The sequence below is a fragment of the Charadrius vociferus genome, unplaced genomic scaffold, assembly GCF_000708025.1.
Source record: "Charadrius vociferus isolate BGI_N301 unplaced genomic scaffold, ASM70802v2 scaffold103, whole genome shotgun sequence".
In the NCBI taxonomy this organism is placed as follows: domain Eukaryota; kingdom Metazoa; phylum Chordata; class Aves; order Charadriiformes; family Charadriidae; genus Charadrius; species Charadrius vociferus.
In genome coordinates this window covers 1628891-1654104 of record NW_009648061.1, presented here as the reverse complement: position 1 = coordinate 1654104, position 25214 = coordinate 1628891, and the positions used below count along the sequence as shown (strand labels likewise).

Below are 25214 nucleotides of genomic sequence, written 5' to 3'. Positions count from 1 at the left end.
AGGAGATAGCAGTGTTTCATCAGATTGTGAGCTTTTGAAAGACGGTATTACCTTTTGGAAAAATTTAAGTTCTTAAGAATACTAACCTGATATTTTTGTCAGCAAGAGGCATGCATATTAGGATATAGACTCTGTTCATGCCTTTTTGTGTGCTTCAGGAAGTTAACGTTATTACCAATTTAAAACTTCTACCATGATGGCATGCTTTGTTCAGGAGGAACTTACCGGGAAAAGAAATGTGCAAAAGCTTTGTACCAATTTAAAAAATTTTCTTGCACCTAAATTTTAATTGCTGTCTTAAAGGAGCATTGTTGTCTTAATTTAATGTAGTTGCTTTCTGAAATATCTAAAGCTTAGAATTAGAGTGACTGTTTCATAACTGCATTTTCACAATTCTAGTAAGTGGTGATGATGTAATTTGCAGAAACTATGCCCTTTCCAATTTTGTTAACTCTGTCACCATGTTCATGTTTTGGTTCAGAGCTAACTTTCTTTTAAATGGGTATAAAATGTGTACTGTGTAGACTGTACTACTGTAGTAGTACAGAAATGTCTTTTTCAGGACTGAATTATTCTACATCTAAAATTCAGAGTAGACATAAATGTTAATTACAATGCAGAAATACATTTGCAGAATTGTTCGGCAGTACATGTTTTCTAGTGTTTCTGTGTTTTAACATCTGAATAGGCAACGTAGAATAATAAACCCCTGTCCTGTGGGTTTCTTATTCCCTTCTTTCTCTTCTCTCTATGGCAAAGCTAGCCTCCAAATATACTTGCATGTATTTAGTAACAAATCTGTGTTTATAATTTACAAAATACAGCATGTGAAATGCAGGCTCCGAGAGAGAGAAAATTCCCATTTCTGATATTGCTCTCCTGTTAGATGCAGTGCAAAGGAATTGCGGAGGTTGCTTCATTTCGCTTAAGTATCTTTTAATATAATAAAGGAAGCTGTGAAAGTATGTAAGTTTTTGTGTTAAATGCTAATGTTTGAAATCTAGAGAGGTGCTTTCAGTGCCCAAATGCCTTTCCTGCTTCCAGAAGCAGCAGGGTGTTGGGTCATGGCTGGGCTCCATCTGCCATACCTGGCAGAGCTGTGTGACCTAACCTGGTCTATTATGTGGACATGACTTCTGGTAGGCAGTAGTGAGCAGAGACAAAAGGGGCAGAGGTGTTGATGTAACCCTTTGTAACTAACCAAAATGCAGTTGTACAATTTGAACTTAGCAGAAGGGGGAGTAAGAAATGTGTTTCAGTCAGTAATACAAACCAACAGGTAGCCCACACAGCTTGCAGGAGCAATTCCTCTGGATGCCTTTGTATGGAACTTCAGCATCCGTATTTCTTACAGGGAGTACGTGTCCAATCTTAAAAGCATATCTTTTATTTTTAATGACCTAGTTTGGTTACTAGAACTGTTCATTTTCCTTTTAAGTGACTTAAAAGAAATTCATTTTAAGTCAAGAACGTAATTCAATATTCTGAATGCTTCTGATGAATATATTCTTACCCTTTCCTTTTGTCTCTGACTGCACATATTTTCAGTTAAGATAATTAGCTAAAAGATTTATGTTAAAAAGAATCCCAACTCCTGTATGTTCGGTTACAACTGGTTTGTAAAATTAAACCTTGTTTTGATCAGATTTTTTTTTCACGCCAACAGGCTGATTCCCTTTTTCTTTGGAGTGGGAAGGGAAGAGAAAGGGTGTTTTAAATATGGTTGAGGAGACCGCATCATAAAATTCAAATGAAGAAAAAAAGGGATGATGAAGGGTAAATTGTGTAATAAAATTAATGTCAAAAATGAGTGTTTCTTCAGTATGTCTCATTAGGATGGCAAGTATTTCTCACTTGGAATACTTTTTATGTTTTCTCCAATGTAGAGACGAGGCATGGCATATTTCTTCTCCCCTCCCACCCCTTGCTAAGTAGTGAATGTACGTGGAACAACATTCCTTACACTCATCCAAAAGATTTTGTTTGAATTATCTGAAGCTGGTTTGTTGTGGTTTTGCTGACAGTGGCTGGGATCCTTCAAGCTGATTTGGCATGCTGCAGTGGTGACTGTGTTGAGGAGTCAGAATTTTCCCAAAGCTTTTCCAGATAAACAGAAGACCAGGGACACTGAACATCTCATCATTTCTTTGAAAGGCCTCTTCGTTCTTGGGAGTGGTATTCAGACAGCAATTCCTTGGCTACAGCACAGAACAGAATTAAAAACTCAAGAAAATAGTAGCCAAATGATTAAGATGGGAGAGAGTTTACGATGTCATGTGCTTTTTGGTATTCTTTCTTACTGTAGGCATGAGCAACAGCTAGGGCATGTTCTGCAAAGCTGGAGACAGGAAGGACTTGTTTAGATCCTGGCCTTTGGTGACTGAATAATTGGGTAAATGGTTCATTTCCCATTATTTTTAATTAAAGCCTGCGTACTTCAGTGTCTTGATATCAGTAGCTCTTGACAAACACTTTACCCAAGATGTAGAAAGGGAAGGTAATTAATCACACAGCTGAAAATATCTCTTCACCCTCAATCAGAAAATACTTTTCCCAGGTTTGCCAGCTAATTAGGTAGCCTGCATGTTGTGTTAGAGGTGGTTGTTGGTTGGCTTGGGGGTTTTGGTTTTTTTATTGAAACACCCCAGTATTTTGAAAGGAGTTCTTAGAAGTCTCAAATTAAGGATGTTCACACAATTCATTGCAAAATACAATTTCTGACTGATTCAATTTAAAGTGTCACTGGCAGCTGGCAGCACTGGTCGTAAAGAACAGGAACCACACTGAATGTGAGTCCAAAGAGCCACTGTTGTAATGATTCCGCTCCTTGCAGAGCGGCAGTGTTATCTGTGAGACTGAGGAGCAGCGAGGCTGTTTTTTGGGAACAGGATGATCTTTGTGTGTGGAGCTGAAGAAACCAGATCCTAGTGGCACAGCTGTGCTCCAAGCAGTTAAACTGTGGACACATTGTACACTGAGGAAAAGGCAAAGTTAGGCTCCTTTCAGAATTCTAATTGTAGTGTGGGAGATCACCTTTGAAGAAGATTCCACCTCAGAGTTATTTATTGATGCATCTTTCCTGTTCTACAATTTCTTGATTGTGTTGGAGTATTCTGGTGCGAGGCAGAGTGCCTAAATTGCCAAAGATAGGATTTGTATGCAAAGTCTGCCCAATTTATTTTTTTTGATGGGAAATGCATATTGTAAATAAAATGCCTATTGGCTTGTTCAATGTTAATTTAGTTCAAGATTTTTAATAGTTATGTATTTATGTCTGGCTTTGACTCCTAGGTCTAGGTGGTCTTTGGTCCTGCACAGTTTTGGAAAAGTCTGAATCTTTTCTCTCCCACATGCAGAAACATGACTCAAAATTGTAAGAACTGTGCGCTTCTAAATGATGAAAATATTTGTCTCAGATCACTTTAAAAATGGTTTTAAAATTGTGACATTTAGATGCTGACTGAACTGAAAAAAGAATTCACTCTTCTATTAATTTCAACTATCTTGTATACACTTCTTCATTCTTAAGATGAACAAGAATTTTTTAAATAGCTTTGTAGTACTGATTTAAAAATATTGGAATTGTTTTTGTAAATGGAATGTCTGGAATACAAGGGGGAAGATTCCAGAGAAGAAGGAAGATTTAGTTTTGCCCGAGAAAAATGTTGAATTTTGAAGCTGAGTTTTTTAATGCTACCTTTGATTTTTTTTTAATTTTTTTTTTTTCCATAAAAGGTAGATATTGAGAAAAAGTTGGCTCTCTGGATTCTTTGTCAGGCTCTAAGATGACTCGAACTAGATGTTTAAAAATGGAATTTCTGCATTTTATTACCTTGCCTTTCTCGTTCTGCTTGTGCAAAATGTAATGGGGCCTTGCAAAGATTAGGGTGAAATGCTGTTTATCCTTGTTTTAATATAAGTTGTTAGAACCTATTACCATGCAAATGGCTTGGAGTATGAGAAATGCAGTCAGTTTAACTCCAGCTGTCCTCTTAAACAAAAGAAGGGTTGAATGTTTCCATTTTCACGTGCAAGACTAATAATAGTACCCTCAGATGAGGCAGAACTTCTGTAGGGAGGTTAATACAGTAACAAATGGTGGTTGCAGTCGCTGCAGTTAGGAGCTGGGACCTGTGAGAAGAAGCTGAAGCTGTAGCAAGCGAATTTGTTGACCGTCAATGGTAGAGACTGATGAGCTGTTACTTTTGTGCTGGGGTGAGCTGGCAAAATGTTAATACCTTAAAATGGTTTTGGCAGTCTGATGATGTCCATCAGTGAGCCCCAAGATTAATTGCAGAAAGCTGATCCCATTCCTTCACTGTAGTAATAGATAGGGGCATGTGATGCTCCATTTACGTATATCATACAAAGTATGTGCTGCCTTATCTACTGAGGATATACAGTGCTCTTCTAATTGTGTTTTTTTTTTAGTTTCTTTGTTTACTCACTGGGATGTAGTCTTTCTTAGAAAATACTGTCTTCAAAGTGAGAAGGTTCTTATGCCTGGAATTTTTAAATCTTCATGAAATAGCCATTGACGAAATTTTCACCTGGACACTTATTTTGTCACAGGTTTAAGTAACTGAGAAATGTCTTAAATTGCTGGGAGTCTGAAAGGCCTTTCATCAGTGCTTTGCTTTCAGAAATGAAGCTGATAACTGTCTACTTTTTTAAAGGAAACAATATAAAATGTATAGCCAAGAAAACTCATTTCTGCTTTACGCAGGTAAGGTGACAAAAGAAACAGTTAATTTTTACTTAAAACAAATTAATTAATATTTTAAGTGCTGTCAAATGGCATGGGTCAGTATATGAGCTTTTTTCCTTGCTAATTTGATCCAAGTTTGTTGTCCCATTGGGCTGGGGTCTAGGAATACTTAAGTAGCAGATGAAGGGGGAAGCAGCTCAGTGCTGCTGCACAACATGCCATACAGTCCAACCTCTCCTTTGCTGAGGTGGTGCTCTGTGCCAAGCCATGGTTTTGCCTAAAGGTGTTCTCCACGTGGATGTATTCTAGCCTGAAGAATGAAGGTTACCTGACTGGTGTGTTACTACTGAGGATGAGTTCCTACAAAAATGGCTAATGCACGGAGCTGCAGGAAGAGATGTCTAGCAGCCAGGGAGGGCTAATGCAGGGTAAGGCTGTGGAATACAGAAAACTTGATGGAGTAAAAGGACAAAGAGAGCTTTGTGGTAGAGCCTGGAAAGGCATTAATAGGCTGCTTGTTTGGGCTTAAAATCACGTAGATTAGTACAGGTCACTGTCTCAGATGGAAATTGAGAATTGTGATATATCTTCACGTGTTTAGTCGGAGATGATAGTGTTACTAAATAATGGTCCCTGCACGTTAAATTAAGAAATAGTGGGTTTGTGATATAGAAGTAGTTTCCCTTTTGCTTATACTTGGTGGGAGAGGTTACAAGTCTAAGCTTTCAGTCTTGGTCTGTAAGAAAGTTATAGCTATTGTATATGCTTTGAGATGTTTTTCAATCGTCTTACCTAATAACCATGGTCACTCCTCAGCACCTTCATGGGCAGTCTGCTGTCTCCACTCCAGTGTTGCTGTGGAGCAACTGCTTTTTACAGTTTTATACATCAGACAACTGCGTACCCGTGACCCTTTCTTCTTAATCATTAACCTGTGATTTTTTATTTTTTTTTTGTGTAGTGGTTCACATGGTCATTCTCTCTCCCCCAACACCTTGATTTACTTGTCAGATTTGTCTTCTGAGAAGAGAAAGGGCCAAAGCAAACCCTGAAAATAATGGTGTTTGAGTAGGAACAGAAGAACTTCGTGCAACAGCACGCTACAAATGATGTGGTTCCCAGAGCATTTAAAATATCTTCCTGCATATATTATTGTTGCTATAAGGTCAGTCTACATGCAGTTTAAAAGCAAAACAAATCCAACCCAAACAGTTTTATGTATAAATTTTGCTGTGTTTTATAAAGTCAGAAGCATTCTTTCGTATGGAAATCACTATTTCAAAGCTATATTGATAACTTCACTAATTTTTTCTAAATGTTAGTTAAAGATCTGAGAGTTTAACTACAATAGGAATGGCTGGATATTCTTTAGTATGCCTGATGTGCGTGGGAACTGTTGGGGAGTAGAGGAAAGGGATTGTTTCATTTATTTTTTTTTCTTACTCAACTAGAAACTAGAATCATTTTCAGATGTTCTACAATTTCATGAAGCATAAAGTAGCCTTAGTAGAAGTCTCACCATAGGTGGCAAACTATAAAGATCACTTATCCTGAAGAAAAAGGGTTTTTTCTTCTACTGCTTTCCTGTCCCCCGGCCACTTAGGAATTCAGTGTCATTTGAAAGTCATCTTGGGTCAGAAGAAAAATGTTCAGGAATCATAATTAATGGCTTCAGTGCAGGAGGCTATGGAGGAGGAACTAATTCAGAATTTAGAGTGGCTTTCCTTAGGAACGTGAAGAAAGCAAAACTTTCGTCTCAGGTGGAGGATGAGCACAGCTCTTTAATAGCGCAAACAGGATAACGTGTGTGTACCCTGATGATAAACCTTCTCTGACTCTGGGACCTTATATTCTATCAGCTCCACATAAAATTCCTATTTATCCTTGCATTACATGCATTTGTTTGTGCTATTATTATTGGCAACCCCCTCACTGCTTTATTTCCTTCTTTCCCCCTACATGCTTGTGTATTCTACATTATTGTTTCTTCAATCTCATTTTAGGGCTCATTTTTCATGACAATCTGATGAATGCATTTCATTTCTGTTTTTACAGAAATCTAATCCTTGCTTTGGCTTCATAGCTGTGTATCTATCTAGTGAATGTAGCTTTTTGTATGTCCTTTAAAATTACATGATGAGGTGTTCAGGGCAAGAAACCAAACATCTTTTCTAGGTTTGTAAAGTGTTTAGCTAAAAAAACTCACCATAAATGAATATTTATGGACAAATGTTTGTGTGGCATGCTAGGTGAAGAATGCATAGATAAAAAATAAAATACACACAGTTTCAGTTTACTGAGCAGGAAGACAGCTTGATGAACTAGAAATTTATCTTGCAGAATATGAGCTTAAAGGTGAATAGATCTGAAATGCAATTTAAACCAGGGCAAGATCTTAAATCAATTTATCAAAAGGTGTCCATTTTCTAGTGTTTGGATTTTTTTATTTTTCACAAACAAGGCTCAAGAGATGATGAAGGTAAGGGCAGAATTTGTTGTTTGATACAGATTTTGTCAAGGAAAATGGAAGCTCCAGGGCAAGTGCTGCATAGTTTAGCTGACCGGAAAATGTCCGTCTTTATGGCTTTATCTAAAGCATTAAAAACTAACTATGCACTGTAAAATAGAGAGAGGTGTTGAAGGTTGGTTTTGTGCATTCCGATTACTATAAAGCTTTGTAGAGGTACTAGACTGCGTCTTTTCTGAAGGCTGAGAGGAAAAATAGCTGGTTTGCTATATTTAAGATCATCTTGAGCCTCAATTAGGGTAGTTACGGTAGAGTGTAGTCTGCTGCATCTGGCTATTCCCACATGTGAATTTAAAGACTGGAACTGTGCTCAGTGAGTCAGAGGAGAGCATCCCTAGAAGAGGGGAGCTGCTCTGATGGCAGGGCAGGGAGGGGGCTAAACCAGACTGAGAGGATAACAGCGACTTCCTTAATCCGATGGCATTGCTTGTAATGTTATCTGGGTGAACATCTTCAGCAGAAGCTGTAACACATCTCTGGGGTTCGGGCGAGCGGGTTATTTGTAAGCTCTGGGTATCGGAACAGCTGACTCCTCACCATGCCAAACAGGATTAAACAGACTGACACTCTGGGATCGCTTCACTCAGTAAATCCTACCTGCTGCGGCAACGGGCAGCCGAGTGGCTGTAAATACTGGATCCTGGATTTAGGTACAAATGTATGCAATAGAGATAATGGGCTGGGAGGAGGAAGGTTGGTTGACTGGGGAATGTTTTCAAATCTACATAAGAGTTTAGTAGGGTGCTTTCTTTTCTTCTTCTCTCTGCTCTACTCTTCCCCTCCCTCTGACCCCAGTCAAAAAATGCAGAGTCTAACAGAAAGGACCTGTACGGGAAAGGGAGCAGTTATGGAATGACTCTGCTCTGTAAACTCCTGGGACGCTGTACAGTAAGCTCTTTCAGAAAAAGCATGTAAAATGCATGTGCTACTTTATTTTTTTTTTTTAGTTGAACTGTGGAAATGAGAAATGGTAACTCTTGCTCTGTGAAATGTTGTTAACGGTAGTAATTTGTTTTAAGAGCTTAGAAGAAATTTTCTTAGAACGCCGCTGTTAAACCAAAAAATCACAGATTGTTTAATATCTACCACTTCTGTTAAATTATTGTTGAGAAGTACTGTTTTGGGGAATAGAGCTTGATAGGAAAGGGTGGTTGGGAAATAAATTGGTCTGTGTGAAATTTATTTAAATTTAAATTTAAATCGTTGATTCTGTAATATAGTATGGAGGAAAGCTATGCTGTTTCAGTCTCGACTGGAAAAGCACAGAGGTTAGGGTAGGGATGTTCACATTAAACTCAGCTGTTGGGTCTTCTCCTCCTCCTCCCTTGTAATTTTAACAGGAAACAATATTTGTCCTTTGTGTTTGGACTGTTGCTGGAGGACAGGTTCGATTCTCATACGTAACAGTCTGAAATGTCTGCAGGGTGCTAACCTTCAGTGTCTGGAACTGAAGAAGTTGTTGGGATGCTTCCTTTTCAAATGCAAGTTGTTTGCAGTGAGGTTCAAGTCTTATGTACCTGTTGCTGTATGCTGTGTGCGTATACTTAAAAAAAAGCAGCAAAAGGCAAGTTATAATCTTATTTCGTGTATTAGTATCCAGTCTGCTGTTACAGATGCACTGAGAGGAGAGGGAGGATGGTAGAAGGGTTGCAAACGTAAAATCAAGGATGTAATGGAAAGTAATCTTATAGGGGACATCTGAAGATAAGGTCGCATGTCAGTGGGATAGTAGTAACTCTCAGTAGTTCCTTGAAAGATAACGGGGCATCAGAGTAGCAGCCGGAGGGAGTTAATGTTGTCAGGCTGTCATCTCTGATGCCAGCGACAGAGCTCTGTTCTCAGAAAGCTGCTCCGTAGCCCCTAGTGCTGCGCAATCACTTCCTAAAACAACAATTGTTACAGTTTTTAGAAGTAAACAGGTACAGAGTATGTTGGAGGGAGGTGGAGGTGAAAGGAGTCAATTACAAATAATAGGCAGAATGCTTTGCAGCAAAATATTTTACAGCAAGTTCTCACCCAGAGCTGTGACTACCTAGTGCAGCTGGAGGTCTGTTAATGGCACGGCAAGAATCTTTTCCCCTTTCTGTTGCTTTGCATTCCTCTCTCTTTGCTGGAGCTCATTTGCTTCATTTTTTGAACTCTTGTTGCTGCAGTGGTTAGTCAGGCTCAAACCTATCTGGTTTTTACTTCCAAAGAATTTTTAGAAAACATGTTTTTCAAAGTGCTGGGTGTAGTCAATCCTGATCAGCGAGATGCTATCCTTTATTACCATAAATTAAGATCATAGACGTGTACAAAGTCTTGTTTGGCAAGCATACATGATTTCACAAACATTCTTCATTGTTCTCTCTCTGTTTCTTAAAAACAGATGTCCATGTGTACAGACCATGTTGTAAGGAGGCTCAATAGCCCTTCATTATAGGGGAACAAAGCTTACTTGCTTGCCTCAGTGCAGCTGAAGCTATGCCATCTCTTGAACTGGAAAGAATAAAAATTGTATCTGTAGTATTTCTGGCCACTGCAAACTGGCAATTTGTGATTTAGGTGAATATTCAGGATGTATTCTAGTGCATGGGTTTATTCATAGAAGACTTTAACTGAGGTTGTCTTCGCTTAAAGAATTTTTAAGACCTTTAAAAGTTTGGTTTATTCTTCATTAAAATGTTAGAGTACGTACATGCGTAATTAATAATTATGTATTCCTGTTTAATTAAATGGTCTGAGTTTTGTCCCCACTTGCTCACAAAGTCTGAAGGAGGAAAAATTTAGGGGAGAAAGAGAATAGGGCTTTGAGTAATGAATTGGCAAGAAACTACTGAAATTAGTAAATAAGTATTGTATTTTGGCCTTTATCTGACATCAGTTGGAGAAAGCAGTGGTGATGGTAGGAGGAAACCAATTCTCATGGTAATTCCACCCATTCCTGTAACTTATAAATGCTCTGCATTTCAGACAAGTGTGGATAAATATCAAAGTTGTTTATGGTTATCTGGCTGGAGAGAGTGTTGAGTAGTTTGCCTGGAACTGAATATTGGAAATAATAACATCTTTTTTTTGTTACCTCATGAGCTAGAAGAAACAATAGGATGTATGTGTTTCAGACCCTAAGTGGATCATGTGAGTCTATATTTCACTTGGGAAATTTGAGAGGCAAATCTCATGGATGAAATCCAGGATATAAATCTACAAAACCAAAATTTATCCCGAAGTTATTAACCATCTGGGGGCTGGTTTGGAGGTGGAAAGGTGATTGTAGGAATAGAGAGTGTTCTCATTTGGCTTTGAAGAAATACATTTATTATATGTGCAATAGATTGCTTAAAAGAATGTATATGAATCAAACTAGCTTTCTTTTTTCCCCTTTCATAACATTTTATGCTATATCAAGCCTCAGAAATAATTCATCCATAAAACAGGATGCTTTTACTATAAAGTAATTGTTAGCAAATGGTGTCCAAGAGAGGATAAGAGGTCTCTGAGGACTGGACTCAGAGGATGCAGTGGGAGAGTCCAGTATTACTAATGGGTTGGTGTAATTCTTGGCATAGATCCACCTCTACACTTTGAAAGTCTATTCTTTTAAAATACAGATGGAAGCTGTTAAGTATATGCTGTGTGTGCTTTTCCGTCTCCACCAAGAGCATGCAACAAAAATCCTCCTGAAACTGAGCTCATGTATCAGCTATATAGTTACATATGCAAAGGTACTACTATCCTGACCTGTGTGTCCTTCCTCGCTGTTCTTGCAGCATGGCTTTTTTGAATCCTTAGGCTGCAGGACTTGCAAGAGAGTTAGCTGAAGGTGCTGTTTCTTGGTTAGTAAAAACTGAACTATGTTTCAGGTATTGCCACCTTATTTACCCTGTGCTTGCACGTGGCATCCAGCTGCTTCTCTTGCATCAACACTACCAATCATGCTGGCAGCCAGACCAGGGAATTGATCCAGCACAAAATGCTATACCCTTCCCTCCTGCCCCCTCTCCCCCCAAAAAACCCAAAGTTTTCAGGTGTAGGAGCTTATGCAAGAGAGATACTGATGTCCTTTCATAACTGCCATCCCTAGTCGTGAACCTGAAGATTTGAGGCTTAGGTTTTTTTGCTCTGAGCGAGCCGGTTAGATCCACAGTTATCTATCGTTACATCTGAACTACTTCTAATTTTTCTTTCCCATAATTCAGATATATCTTTTCTGTCACTTGAAAATGCCGTATTTTCATTCATGTAGCTGTCAGGTGGGTTACCTGCTTTGTGAAATAAGCCAAGACTGAGCAGCAGCGCAGATCAGATGTGTGTATGGAGTTAACCCCAGGCAGCCTTCTGCCTCCAATCCGTGGAACTCTGCTCCCTGCACTCCAGTGCTTTCTGCTCTGACCTTGTATAAGTACTGCATGAAAACGGAGCCATTTAAAATGGGTCTGTTATTCCCAGCTCCATCTCAAACCAGCTACTCAGCTCCTAGTTTTAAAACCTTTTGAAAGGCGTAAAAGGAAAATGTATGCTTTTCCTGAAGGAAATGTTGTTAGGTTTATAATGCAAACTTCACCTAATAAGGATTTGTGATTCCATTTCTGTAATAAGAAAAAAATCACTTTCATATAAGCATTTTCGGATTTTGCTAAGATGACTGTATTCCTGTATATCACTAGTGAAATACATTCAAAACATTAAGCAGTGAAGAACTTGCAGATTTAACCTCAGAAAAGATGATGGGAAAACGAGTAGTCAGTACCAAGAAGGCTTCCTAGAGAGAGAGACCAGAAGGATTATTGATAAAACTTTGAAAAGAAGGGTGAAGTTTGATTACCTACCAGGAAGAATATGGCTGCCTCTTTACCGTCTTGTCGCATCTCTCGGAGCATACCTGTAACTAAACATCTGATGCATACAGTTTTGTATCACAGTCAAGAGTCTGCATTGAATGGATGGGCTTAAACTGAGCAAAGCAGAACTGCCTCAGCTTGTATTTCAATTTAATTTGCCTCTTGCTATGCTATACCTCTATTTTAGACAAATTACTTCAGTGAGGCAACAGCATAAGAATGAGCTATCACCTTACATAATGAAAGTTGCCTCTAGGTGCTTGTTGGGAGACTAGTAATGAACAATGTGTTCATAATCTGCCTTTGATTGTGGCTACACACAGCTGCAACAATCCATTGAATTTGCTCATCAACGCTTGCGCTAACTGTCCGTTAGCAGAGGTAATAAGAACAACAGAATTTGGGTGATGTAAGTGTATTCCTTATTACTTTGAAAAGACAACATTGGTAGTGTAACAATCCTGTCCCTGTAAGGATCGGTTTTCCTCACAGAGAAGAGTAAAGTATGTTTATTAAACCACTTATTTTATTTTTTTTGTTTCCTTGCATTTGAGCGTGGGATTGGACACCTCCAGTCAAACTTCTTGAATGAGTGGTTGAAAGAAAAACCCAACATATCCAACTACATGGGGTAGTTTGCTCTAAGAAAAGAGCTTCGTCCGAGATCCACTGTCTAGATGCACGGTATGAGGTGCTAGGGACTTGATGAAAAGAAGAAATGTTTTTTCAATAGAAAAAGAAATAGAAGCTAATTAAATTCTGTATCTTGTTTCCTCCACAGAACTTTTTTCCCCTAAATTTAGGCTCATGGTTGAGTCTATAACTTAAAAAAGATGATTTCCTGTAACAGTATTATTGTGTAGACATTATTGATACCAATTTTCCCCCTCCTTCCCCCACCTTTGTGTCTAATCAAAGCAAGTGATAAGAATTCTAGTTTATTGCTTTTCAAAAGAAGTGCATTAGCTCTTTTTCTTTCCCTTTTTGTTTTCTTTTGATTCCTACTTCCAAACCAGTTTTGGACAGCTCTGCCGTGATCCTATCACATGATTTTCCTGTGGCCACTTAGGTAATATTAGATGGATGGGAGCTGAGGAATGATTCAGGGAATTGAGATTTAGATGACTGGGTGGGCAAGGCAGTTCACAACATCACCTTCCTCCTGAGCCTTTATTGGGAATAATTGAAGGAAATAAAACCAACAGAGAAGTTGCGAGGTAAAATGTAGCTTTTTTGTGTATGTGATCGTGCCAAAAAAAATTCAGTACTGCATATGTTATTCCTGAAGAGACTGTAATCAAGTTAACGAACATGGCAATGATGGATTCAATTTTTAGTATTCAGTGTATTTTAATTGCGCATTGAGATAAAATGTCACCTCTTCCATTAATTTACAGGGTTTGGTTTTTTTAAATATATCTATACCAAGGAGCTCTTTTCCCTTTAACTCAGTCTTTATTGATTGACAAAGTTGTGGGGGAGTATCTTCCCCTTTCCTAATCCCTTAAAATACTTCTTCCTGAGAAGGCATCTGTGCAGAAGTTTGCCATTATGACTTTCAATAGCTATCTGCTAGTCAACCTTGACTGTGAGTCTGTTTAAAAAAAATAAAAAAAATTTACATTTCCAGCGTGACTGACCTTTATTAAAATCATGTGTGCTCTCATTGCACTGCTCAGGTTACATGTCCATCTGAAGACAAAAAGTTTAAAACCAGTTCGCTTTCCAGTCACTGTAATCTAAGACTGCTCTTGATAATGCAGTTATTGAGGTGGGACTGAATGCGGAGGAAGTTGTCTGTCATCACCTACAGTCATGTAGTTATGCAGTGTGGAGGCCGATAGCAGTGGCGTGGCTGCAAGGGCCTGACTCTGCTCATTAATACTCCAGGTAGTGTGTGCACTGAAAAATTCAACATTTTACGCTGCAAAGCAATGTTAGTGCGAGTAGTTTCTATCACAATTACTGCTATCAATCAGTCGGATAGGAAGGAAACATCTTTTTTATATAGGAATTTTGGAAGACCAATTTTTGTCGCTGTTTTAGCCGTTCTGTCTTCCCTCCCAATTCCTTTAATTACTTTCTCAATTTATTTTTTGAGGGCTGCAGCAGTATAATATTTGGAAAGAGAAAATGACCAAAGTTATTGTATCACCCCAAAGCTAAATGATATGAGTGTATTATTATTAAGCATATGGCAGAGTTCCGAACTTGAGATTGATGTGTTTGTACAGCTGTTGCTAAAGCTGTGGCTCCAAACAATCGCCAGTTGTTCTAATGAACTCTTCTGCTTTGAATCAAGAGGATGGGGGAAAAGGAAAAAAGACTCTTAAAATTGCTGTTGGATTAGTATGTGTATTTAGGTTAACATGTAACTGCAGTAGGTGAAGAGAAGAGGAAACAAATATTTTTTTAATACAAGTAGTCTAATAACTTGGGGTTTTTAAACAAATAAAATTTGATAAAGTCATTGTTTATTTTGTATCATTTGTTATTGTAGCTTGATGCTAGCACTGTGTACTGTGTCTTTATGAACTTTACTAATACCCTTGGAGATATGCTTAGCGATTTTTATTAGTGTCTACTCTTCGTGTTTCAAAGCATGTTTATTGACTCTTGTCATGTATTCTCTCAGTTTTACTAGAGAATATTTGGAGGTTTTCTCATGTGTTGGAAATTTTTAAGGCATTTGGAAACGAGAGAATAAAATATATTCACTTTCATCTTCTCCTGGAGACCGCTCATTTGTAACTACATGGCAGAGGTTGTACTTGCTTAATTTTTTTCAAACTTCTGGACAAAAGAAAAAACATAATAATGTTGGCTTAGCATTTTATGCTGACTTTATGTATGATTGGTTTTTGTCTTCATAATTGTGAAGTTTGTTTTTATCACTTACATAAGGGTAGTGGAAGCTAATTTCCTCCCTATCCATGTGTATATTCTCAATTTCAAAAGTGCATCACTAGAACTATGCATCCCCTATTTCCTTTTGAGATCAGACTTGCTCCAACTTGCTTGCAATAACCTAGTTCATATGCAGCCTTTTTGTTGGAGTAGTGGAAGATGTTTTAAAATCTGCAGGGGATAAATTCCTTCCATTGGGATGCTCTACATTGCTGAGCTTTTGCACAGGGAAGCATGAAATGTGTTGCTTTAAATAAGGTCTGTGATCGTGATTCTCCCTAATGCAGCTCCTGCAGACTTGCTTCTCTCTCTCCCTTCCCCCACGTCTTTCTCTGCTTTCAGTAGAGCCGAGGACTCGCTGAATGCATCTTCTTTTCCCTTTGGTTGGCTGTTCTGTTATGTATGTTGAAACGTTTTTGTTTCATATCTGTTCATATCTTCCTCTTCGGGACTGATGCACAAAGGGTGTCAGATAGGCTGCTGCGCTGCTTCAGAGCTGTCTTCCTAGGACTGGCGTTTATTTTTATCCATTTCTTAGGGAAAAGTCATTTTGCAGCAAAAGTTTAAGTAGCAGATAATAAAACCCTGCAGCTCAGTAGCAGAGGAGTGAAAGTGGATTGTGCAGTTGCAATTAAAATCTGAAACTGCTTATCACAAATCTTGTGTCAATAGTGGTTCCCATTTGTAGTATGTGACGTACAGCTCTCCACCGAGAGCAGAGCTGCATCTTTGCTGCTAACCTCACGCAGCATGGCTCTTCAAAAGTAGGTTGCACACAGCATGCATGAGACAAATAGCTTGTCAACAGTCAGCAAAACTCTCTGTCTAGTGTCTTAAGTGCCAGCGCTGCCTACGAGGCGGGGGCCCAAAGCTTCTGCCTTCACCCTTTTCCTTCTTTGGCTCAGACCTCGCTTCTCCCCACCAGCTAGCTGCTTGGTTTTGTTAAAGGCAGTGAGTGCTGTAACTTGGAGCAGTTGGAAGGAAGCTGATGCTGCCAGCTCCCACGGCTTCAGGAGCTGTGTTGTGCCCTCAACCAGCTTCTTGTGCTGAGATCTTAAACTAAGGAGCAGCAGCAGTAGCAGTGAGCAGGCGAGAGGCGAGGGGTTATGGGCAGCTCTTCTCCAACTCAGCCTAGCGAGGCGGCAATGGCCCTGGGGCTGGAACACAGTCGTTCCTGGCATTCACCGCTCCTCTTGCATCCGTTCTTCTGGAGGGAGGAGTGGATGAGCCATGCCTTCATCTGATCTTCTGCTTCGGTCATCCTAAAGTAGTTGGATATTGCTGATGCTAGGCATCTGGCAAAAATCGCATATAAATAAGACTCTTTAAAATATACATGACTCTGTAGTAAAGCTCCAAAACACCCACACTTTGAAAATGAGGCATGTAGCTGAGACTTTGTGAAACGTCTCAGTAACAAATTGATCTTGAAAGCTACTGTATTTAAAGGCAAACAGGGAAATTACATTGGTGCTGTGGGAAAACTTGCTTTCTAATATAGAAAAGCAGTATTTCTCTTATTTTCTTTCTTTGTTTGCACTGAAGAATTTTCACAACTACTTAATGAAAGAAGAGTGTCACCTTAATATTCTTAATTACATGGTATGTGTCGGCCCCTATGAGGGATTTAAATGTGTGTAACTTAAATCTGTCCATGAAAATCTTACCTGCTATATCTCTGCAGAGCAAACAATGTTATGTGCTCTTTCATGGTGATGTAAAATGATACCATGTATCAGGAAGCACAGGTGAAGAGCAAGAGGTGACTAACCAACTGATGGCCCCAGCTGGTCCAAAGAGACATGTGGAGATAGTGCAAGACAAGGAGAAAACTTTGCCTGAAAATTAGAACATGGGCTTCTGTTCATTAGCGCTTATGCAAAAGCATGCAAGCCCCTGTGCAATTAGTGGTTAGTAGAACTACACCACCACCACCCCTTCTAGCAGGAGATAATTGTATTAAAATCATCAGGGCACGTGCTTTGATCTGTAGAGAGGTTAGAGAGAGTGGCTCAGTGCACTGGCATAGAGTGACAACTTGACTGAAAAACAGTGCTAAGTGACATAAATCTGTCCTTGGCATGTCCTGCCAGGCACGTGGATGTACCTGTCTTCAAATCTGAGCAAACAGGTGGTCAAAAGAGTGGAGCTGAGATCAAGGTGTTGCCTGTTATAATATAAGCTGCGTACAGGGAAGCTGAGTTTTAATCTGTTAAAAGCTGGTGGTTTTCACAAATTGGGAAACTAAACTTCAGCAGTGTGAGTAACTTTTAATACTTCCTACTTGTGACACAGGGTATAGTTGTCTCCAGAAATAGGAGAGAATTGCAGCTTATTGTGGGACGTTTCATTCTTTGCAAAGTCCACTCTTCCCTTCTGTAATGTTGCCTTGTGCTTGTAGTAATACACAAGATGTAGGTTTGGGGTTTTGTACCCCTGTGGTCTGAATTCCAGGGAGCACAAACAGAACTACTTCTGTTAACCTGGGAAAGTTTTTTCTGGCACAGTATCATACCTTCTTCCTGCTTAAAAAAAAAAAAAAAGCGGGGGGAGAGATATTTTTTTTTTTCCATCTAAATTTTGTTGGCGTTCAGCTCCTAGATAGCAGTTGATGTGTTCACAGCTCTCTGTACAAGCTATAACGCGTGTGAAATTATTTAAAACTTTAAATGCGAAACCTTGATTTTACATTTACAGGGTAGGAAGGCAGGAGAGGATATTAAAAAGAAAAATAATTATAAAACAGTAATAACATAAATGTATTAAACCCTGTAGGCATATGCCACTAATTTTGCGACTCAAGTGAACAGTATGTTCTTTTTGCCCTTAATCAGAGATTTTCTTCGTTCTTTTCTGTAGCGCTGTTGCAAATATGTCTGTTGGATGACTTTCCTCAATTTCATGAAGACCTTCAGAAGTTAAGATGACAGTGTCTGTCTTGGGAGGAGTGGTTTGTTTTTTAATTGCCAACATGCTTGTGGGGCAGCTTAGTATCTCATTAAGAGAAGCTGAAGAGTATCTAGCCTCAAGCTTAGAATTCCAGTCTATCTGATACTAACATAATCGGTTTTTGATGACTTGGAAGACTTAATTATTGAATACCTTTAAATCCAAGTGCTCTGGCCTAGTGTCTGTGTCAGTCAAAATTAATACAGGTAAGTCATTAATCAGGGAAGATGTAGTAAGGAGTTGAACTCATTGTCTGTTCACACACCGAAAATATTACAAATCATGTTTCAGCATAGTGCATAACTTGAAATAAAAGGCAGGAAAGGTTTGCTGACCAGAGATGAAGAATGAGTGTGCATTCTACTCCAAACACAAGTGTGATTGAAGGGTTTTCCTTTATGTGTTGAGTACTAGCTTTCTGCATTTCGTGAAATTTTTTGAAGAAACTAGTTTAATGAAAATTATTGCACTGTCTCTAGATCATAAGTGAAACTCATGCTCCCCAAAGGGTATGGTGGAAATTCCCCGTTTGCAAGTCTGATAAAGCTCAAGCTGCATTGTCTTTAACGGTGGCTTGTTAAAGTTGAAACACATCTAATGCCTTTTGATGTATAGTCCAGTATTGGTTTACAAAAAATACATAGTGAGGGCAGTCTAAAGAGGATACCTAGCAGGAGAGAAATAAAATTCCTGACACATACAAAAGTATCTGAATGGTCTTGTACATGGCAGATTGATAGCCTGTTACTTCAAAAGTAGTTCCCAGGCAAAAACTGTGTGTCTGTGTCCACAAATAAAATAAACCTTGCACTCTTTTTTTTTTTTTTTTTTTTTTCCCCCAAGCTTTCCCCATCTCATAACAAATGATGACTGTGTATGCAGGCGGGGGTTTATAGGCTTTTGTCATTAGGCGCTTGTAAACTATTTTTGTTTCCTCTGATGGTACATTGACTTAGCTCAGATTGGGCTATGTGTGTTTGTAGGTAGATATGGGCTTGGGAGATGACTGAACTCAACCTGTTTCCAGTTTACATATTAAACTTACAAGTGCATCAGTGTAGATCATGCTCTCTGTGGTTTCAACCAACAAGCAGCTCTCATCCCCAAATATTTCTCATGTAACTGCATCAAATCTTACTGATCAGCTGGTTAATTGCTCTGTGTGACAGGTTTTGTGGGCACTCTGGTCCTTAAAGTCTGTGGTGGATGGCAGGTCTGCAGTGGCAGTTTGACATGCCAGTTGGGGTTATTAGGGTTGCTTCGCTCCATTTTTCACACCTTGCCCCATCCCTGTTTCATAGTTCAGAGGCGGTGAAATGTTTTTATTTTTAGTTTTGCAGCATTTTGGGATTAGAGGTGCAGAACAGGCATCAAACAGGCTCGGTTTGATTCCCTAGGTTAGGAAGTCAGGTTTTTGTAGCCCCTTGCTCTCTTTGCAAATACTAAAATGCTAAAAACAGCAATATGGAAATAGTTAATATGAAGCAGAGTCTTTTGAGTCATCAACTAGCTTAACATGGCTGATTTATTTTCTAGGGGAGAAAAAAAAACCCAGTTTATTAATCACAGATGTGCATGTTTCTAGTGTTAAGAAAGCTGGGACTAGAATGAGAATTCCCATTTCCCTTCTAGTTTCAAAAATTTGCCTGTTCGTTGGAGGTAACTTTATCTTCTAGTTTGAGGGGGTCAGAGCCCATGCTGCCCGCCCTTTTTCTGTTGCTTCAAAAATGTATTTGTGGACTCTCACTGAACTCTCTGACCTCACCACCAGAGCAACATATGTGGGTTTTACTTTGAGAGAAATGGCAGTTAAATGCCTTCTTTTCTTATTGCGGCTATGAATTATAAAACAAACCCCATCCATTAGGGTTTTTTTTAAAATACTTTATTGAATTACAAAGCAGTCTCTACTTGTACAAATAGTGATTTTATTAAATTTGATGGTTTCTTGTTGGATTGGTGTTGCTGTGTGTGATGGTTATATGTGCGTTATTTTTTTTTTCTCTCCAGGATGGCCATCTGTTGCATTTATCTTTTTCTAAAAGGGAATCTGACACTCGCTAGAAAGTTACTGTACTAGAAACACAGTTGGAGTTAGCATACCCCAAATTTATTCCATCTGTTTTGGTTTTAAAAGTCCATGTTGTTCTTGGTTTAATTTTGAATACTCCTTTTTCCTCTTCGCATGTTTTTAGCGATAAATTATTCTTGAGCAACCCTAGAAAAACAATTTGCAATGTAGTCATAAAGGAAACAAAGCCAATTTAGTGAAAACATTCCCAAGCACGGTAATCAATCAAACCAAATCTGTATTCCTAATTATATAGATAGAAGTAGTATATAGTGATGGGGCAGGAGGAAATGAGACACACCCGTGTGGCAGTTCTCATAGCGAAGGTGAAAGGTCTTTCTGTGCTCTTGAAAATGACTGTATTGGATATCAATATTCCCTAATGTCTGGGTATGGCAATGCATCTACTTAAATACATGAACTTGAGCACATAGGTTTTTTTATGGCTGAGCTTTAGTATTGTAACTGGTCTCCCCAGGAAGCGGATGGGAGTAAGAATTGGAGAATCTGGACCCCTATCAGCTAGGATGGGATGGGAAAATGGATGGTGAAGGGTCCCACTGGGAAAATGCTGGTGTGGAATATTTGTAGTGAGTATTAACATTGACTTACGAGGTTGTAGGGATGTTTTCTGCAAATTTAAGGAGGGACAAAAAAATCAGGTCTGATCTCTAGTGGGTTGGTATTCTGTTCAGGTTAACACTGGTGATTTTAAACCTCTCTTAATTTTCTTTTTTTTTTTAACACCCTTTTATTAAAATTTTATATATAAGCTGAAGTGTTTATGGCAATGCAGTATTTTTATTCATTTTAAGCTTTTCCTTCTCCCCCTTTGCTTTCACGCTTTAAAGGACAAAGTAGAACAGTGCTATCATTTTGGTGTACTACTTACACTTTGTCCACTTTTATGATTCCCTCAAGCCCTAATAATACTTCAATAAGTACTTCATATTAAATCATGCAGAAGAGAAGATGAGAAGCAGTTACATGCTGCATGCCAAATGAAAACTAATGCTGTGTGGGAGGATATGGCTAAAGTATGTGCTGCGAAACATGTCTGGCTAACATTGTTTTGTCTCTTAGATCCTCTCCACTTGAGCAGAGTGTATGTATTTCTTCCTGCTCTCTTCCCTCCTGCCCACAAACTCTTGGCTGACTTGGGTTCAGTGTAGGAGTGGTACCGCAAAAGTTCAGTCAGACAAAAATACTCGTCTCCCTCAGTTTCAGGGGCTCTGCATTGTACTGTTCAGTTTTACAACAAATTTCGTAGTTGGTAAGTGTTGACTGTCAAAAGTGTGGGTGAGAATTTAAGGAGGTGGAGCAGAGGTTTTATAAAAAGAAAAATGGGTTTATTAACTGCAAGCATGTTACATGCTTAGGGATAGGCATGTTTATGTAAAAGTAAATCTTATGCAATCAGTTACTGCACCACCACACTGCCTTTTTCTTAGAAAGGAGTAATTGTAAAGGAAAGAAATGAAACGGATACAAAAATACAAAACAGTACATGGTGAACTTCTGCGAATGCTTAATTGCCTTTTTTTATATATATATAAACAAGTGAATGTGCTCTATCTTATTTGTATGGAAGGAACTTGTATGACAAAAAAGTATATACAAATGAAAGAAAAACTTGGCTGAGTGATTGTAACATCTTCAAGCTTGGGAGTCTTGAAAACAAAGTATTTAGTTTATGCTTTTAGGAACTTATTTACATCAGCCCTGTTTTCTCCTCTTCTGTGTTCCACTAGAAGAGTGGCAGAAGGTTATTTATTGATATATCCATCGGGCAGTGATTGCTGTGATTTCTGAAACAAGGTATCTGATAAAAATTAAAAGATGCATGATAGAATAAAGGTAAAGTTGAGTTTGGTGAAAGAGAAGTAAACTAATTTCTTACAGAGGTTTATCAGGAGATTGTTTGGATTCCTGTGGAGAGCTTGCAGATGGTTAGAAGTTGTGTTTGGAATTTTTTTAATAAGCAGACCGCTTCTTTTTATTAATAAAGCAAAAAAATCTGTCGTGATGTGGATGCCGATGGCTAGTAGGTTTGCTTTTCTAACGTATGTGCTGACGACCCTAAAGCAGTAATCCAGGAGATACTCAGATTGCAGGTTGAAAACTATTGTAATTAATTGTATGTTTCCTACTTCAACAAGAAAATAATGTGGTAATTCTGTAGCATTGCTAACCCCAGATTTAGAGACAAAGCTGACTAGTGTCACTCTGCATCTGCTTTTTGGTAGTACCCATTACTTAAAACCTTGAAACCAGGTTGATGAGATAGTAGGAAGTCTACTTACCTGTATGCAGCACAGCTACAGCTGTGGCTAGAAGATAATTCTGTAGATAAACCCTGATTCTGAGGGACTTGCTTTAAACTGTTAGCAACTAGCTTGTTGGACTGAAATGCTTCATGAAGTTTGTTTATCTTCTGTTTGATGAAAACATGATGAAAGTGGTGGTTAATAGCAATTATTATATATGTGTTCGTACAGTGTAAGCTACAGGAGTTCTTGGCATCAGAGCTGATGTATCTTACTGGTCACGTGCCATTTGGGTTTTATTAGAATACAGAAAAATCTTGACAAACAGTCTGATCACAATTTTGGATTCCAAGGAAAGGATGCCCTTTTTGGAACAGCTTGAACAGCAAAGGAAAAAGTCCTAACTTATTATATTCACATTTTGTGTCTTTTTCCCCATCTCACTTCAAAGCCTTAATTTGCATAATTAATACTCTATGGAAACAGGGCCGGCTCACATACTTGTGTGTAGATCCAAGGCATTTGGCTGTTTACAATGAAGTGTATTGCTACATCAGTGTGACCACCTTATTCTACAAAATTCAAACTACCTCTGGTCAGACTGGCAATGTGCCTCTTACGGAAAAGCTGCCAGAAGAGGTGACCTGAACATCTGTGTCAAGCTTCAAGAAGGAACACAAGCACTGCATTTAATTCCCAGCAGTAGAAACATTCAACAAAACATTATTTATGTCATCCTTATGTAAACTATCTATCTACAGAAGTGCACACACACGGGGGCGGGGGGGGAGGATATTTGACAACCTAGGAGAGTTGTTAATACCCTAGTGGTAGATAATATTCATAGGAGTGGTGTTACGAGAATGTGTCCAAAAAGAAGTATGTTTTTAGGAAAAGAGAATCGCTGTAGGGAAAAGCGTTATGCTGGATGGGGAAAAAAAGGAATGTAGTCTTGCAGTATCTAACCAGCGGGTGTTTATCATAAGCATACAGTCCAGTTCAAGTGACAGGAGCCTCAGTGGGAAAGTACTATTGCCCTCATGCACGTATAACTATGGCTTCAGAAAAACGTATCCTTTGTTTGACTACAGAACTTCAGGCATTGTTGTGCTGAGAAATACTGCCAATCCTGAGATTTGAGTAAATGGGCTTTTAAACGTTGATGTTCTGTGCCTTTTTAAAAAACAAACAAAACAGCAGCCAAAAACTCGGAGAAGATTTAAGCAAAAGACAGACATTTAGCTGTTTTCTGGATTCTTCTTCCCCCCCTTCCCAAGGGTAGGGGAAATAAATGAATAATGAAAGTCACTTGAAGCATTTGTAATAAAATTTGGTGTTTGAAAAATAATTTACTTATCTCATTGAGACAACTATCTTTAATCTCCGTGTCCATGCTTAAAGCAGTATACATTAAAAGACAAAATAAGCATATTCTTCCATAAAGTTAGGTGACATATGGAAAGTAAAATCCACTATCAAATAAGTATCAGCAATGGTAAGTATGAATTATAATTGAGGCGGCAGCAACTTAATGAAGCTTGACTGTTGTGAGCATATAAATAGTGCTTATGTGTGGGTGGCCCCGTGCAGCATCAACACTGATAGTTGCAGTCTCATTAAAGGCCAGGTTACTTCAAAATAATTTGGTTGATTCATCCATAAATCCAATCTGATATCTATTATTACATGTCATTTGCCTCGTTTCTCAGTTACCAGTGCTTCAGCTTTAAAATGCTCCCCTCGTTCTTTTTTCAGATTCCCTTTCGGTCTCCAGCAACGATGCCAGTCCTCCCGCTTCGGTAACATCACTTCAGCCCCACATGATTGGTGCACAGAGCTCCCCGGGCCCCAAGCGCCCCGGAAACACTTTGAGAAAATGGCTTACCAGTCCCGTGAGGCGTCTTAGCAGTGGAAAAGCAGACGGGCATGTCAAAAAACTGGCCCACAAGCATAAGAAGAGTAGAGAGGTTCGTAAAAGTGCCGATGCGGGCTCTCAGAAGGACTCTGATGATAGTGCAGCAACCCCACAAGATGAAACTGTTGAAGAGGTAAGTGTTCAGGGCAGCTTCCTGAGACTTGTTTTTATGTTTTTCAAAGAACTAAGTGGTGTTGGGTGAAGGTTGTCTCCTTGGTTGACTGTCCAGCAGTTGAGCAAAGTGGCATGTCATTCTTGATGACTGCTGTACTCTGAATAAGTGCCTTGCCAGGCACAGTTTGTGCTCTTCTGCATTGAGAGTGTGAGTAAAGCTCTGCAGAGAAGGATTGCTGGTTGAAAAAGAGAAATAGGAGGGTAAAAAGTTGTTCTTTGGCTTTGCTCTCTTACCCCACTTAGGAAAGCAGTTTTGTGAGTAAAGGTGCTTCATGTTTTGGGAATAATCAGCTCATTTTGTATTTCCTTTCCTTTTTGTGCTGATGGATCAGGGAAAATATAGGGAGAGCTGCTTAACTGCTTCAAGCTGTATTTACACCTTGAGCAAGAGATAAAGCGCAGAAAAATTACTGGCCCTTCACATTCAAAGGTAGTTACCATCAGTCAAATAATAAACATGGCAGTTTTCATTGGAGGCAAGGAAATTGTGAACTATTCCAGATTTTGCCACTAAGGACATCTACAGAAGGTTTCCCTTCCTCCCACAAACATATGCCTGTCCTTCTAAGCCTGGAATTCATGTCTGAGCAAAACCTGCCTCCAGTTAGGTGCAGACAGAGCCAAATTCTCTTCCGTTACAAACCTATGGTTCAGGCTGAAACAAATGGCATCTTACTGCTTGTAAGGGCACAGCCAGTTGCATGATGTATAGTTATTCCCTTTTACCAGGCTTGAATCTGACTAGCGGTTTTGGTACTTAACATACAGAAAAATGGTCTCGGATGCGCAATTAATTGTTTAGTGCTTTTTTTTTTTTTTTTCTTACTCCTGACGTATTTTGCTTCAAGCTTGGAACATCAGTGAAGTTGTACAGCA

The 25214-nt window shown here is 38.9% G+C and overlaps 1 protein-coding gene across 1 annotated transcript in view; it reads left to right on the top strand.

Annotated features, from left to right (window-relative positions):
- The window catches only part of TRIO (trio Rho guanine nucleotide exchange factor), a 182907-nt gene that overhangs the window by 124219 nt on the left and 33474 nt on the right, over window positions 1–25214 (top strand). Inside the window, exon 34 of the mRNA XM_009883743.1 lies at window positions 24005–24297. Within this exon, the coding sequence (XP_009882045.1) occupies window positions 24005–24297 (293 nt within the window). The remainder of the gene's footprint in view (window positions 1–24004; window positions 24298–25214) is intronic.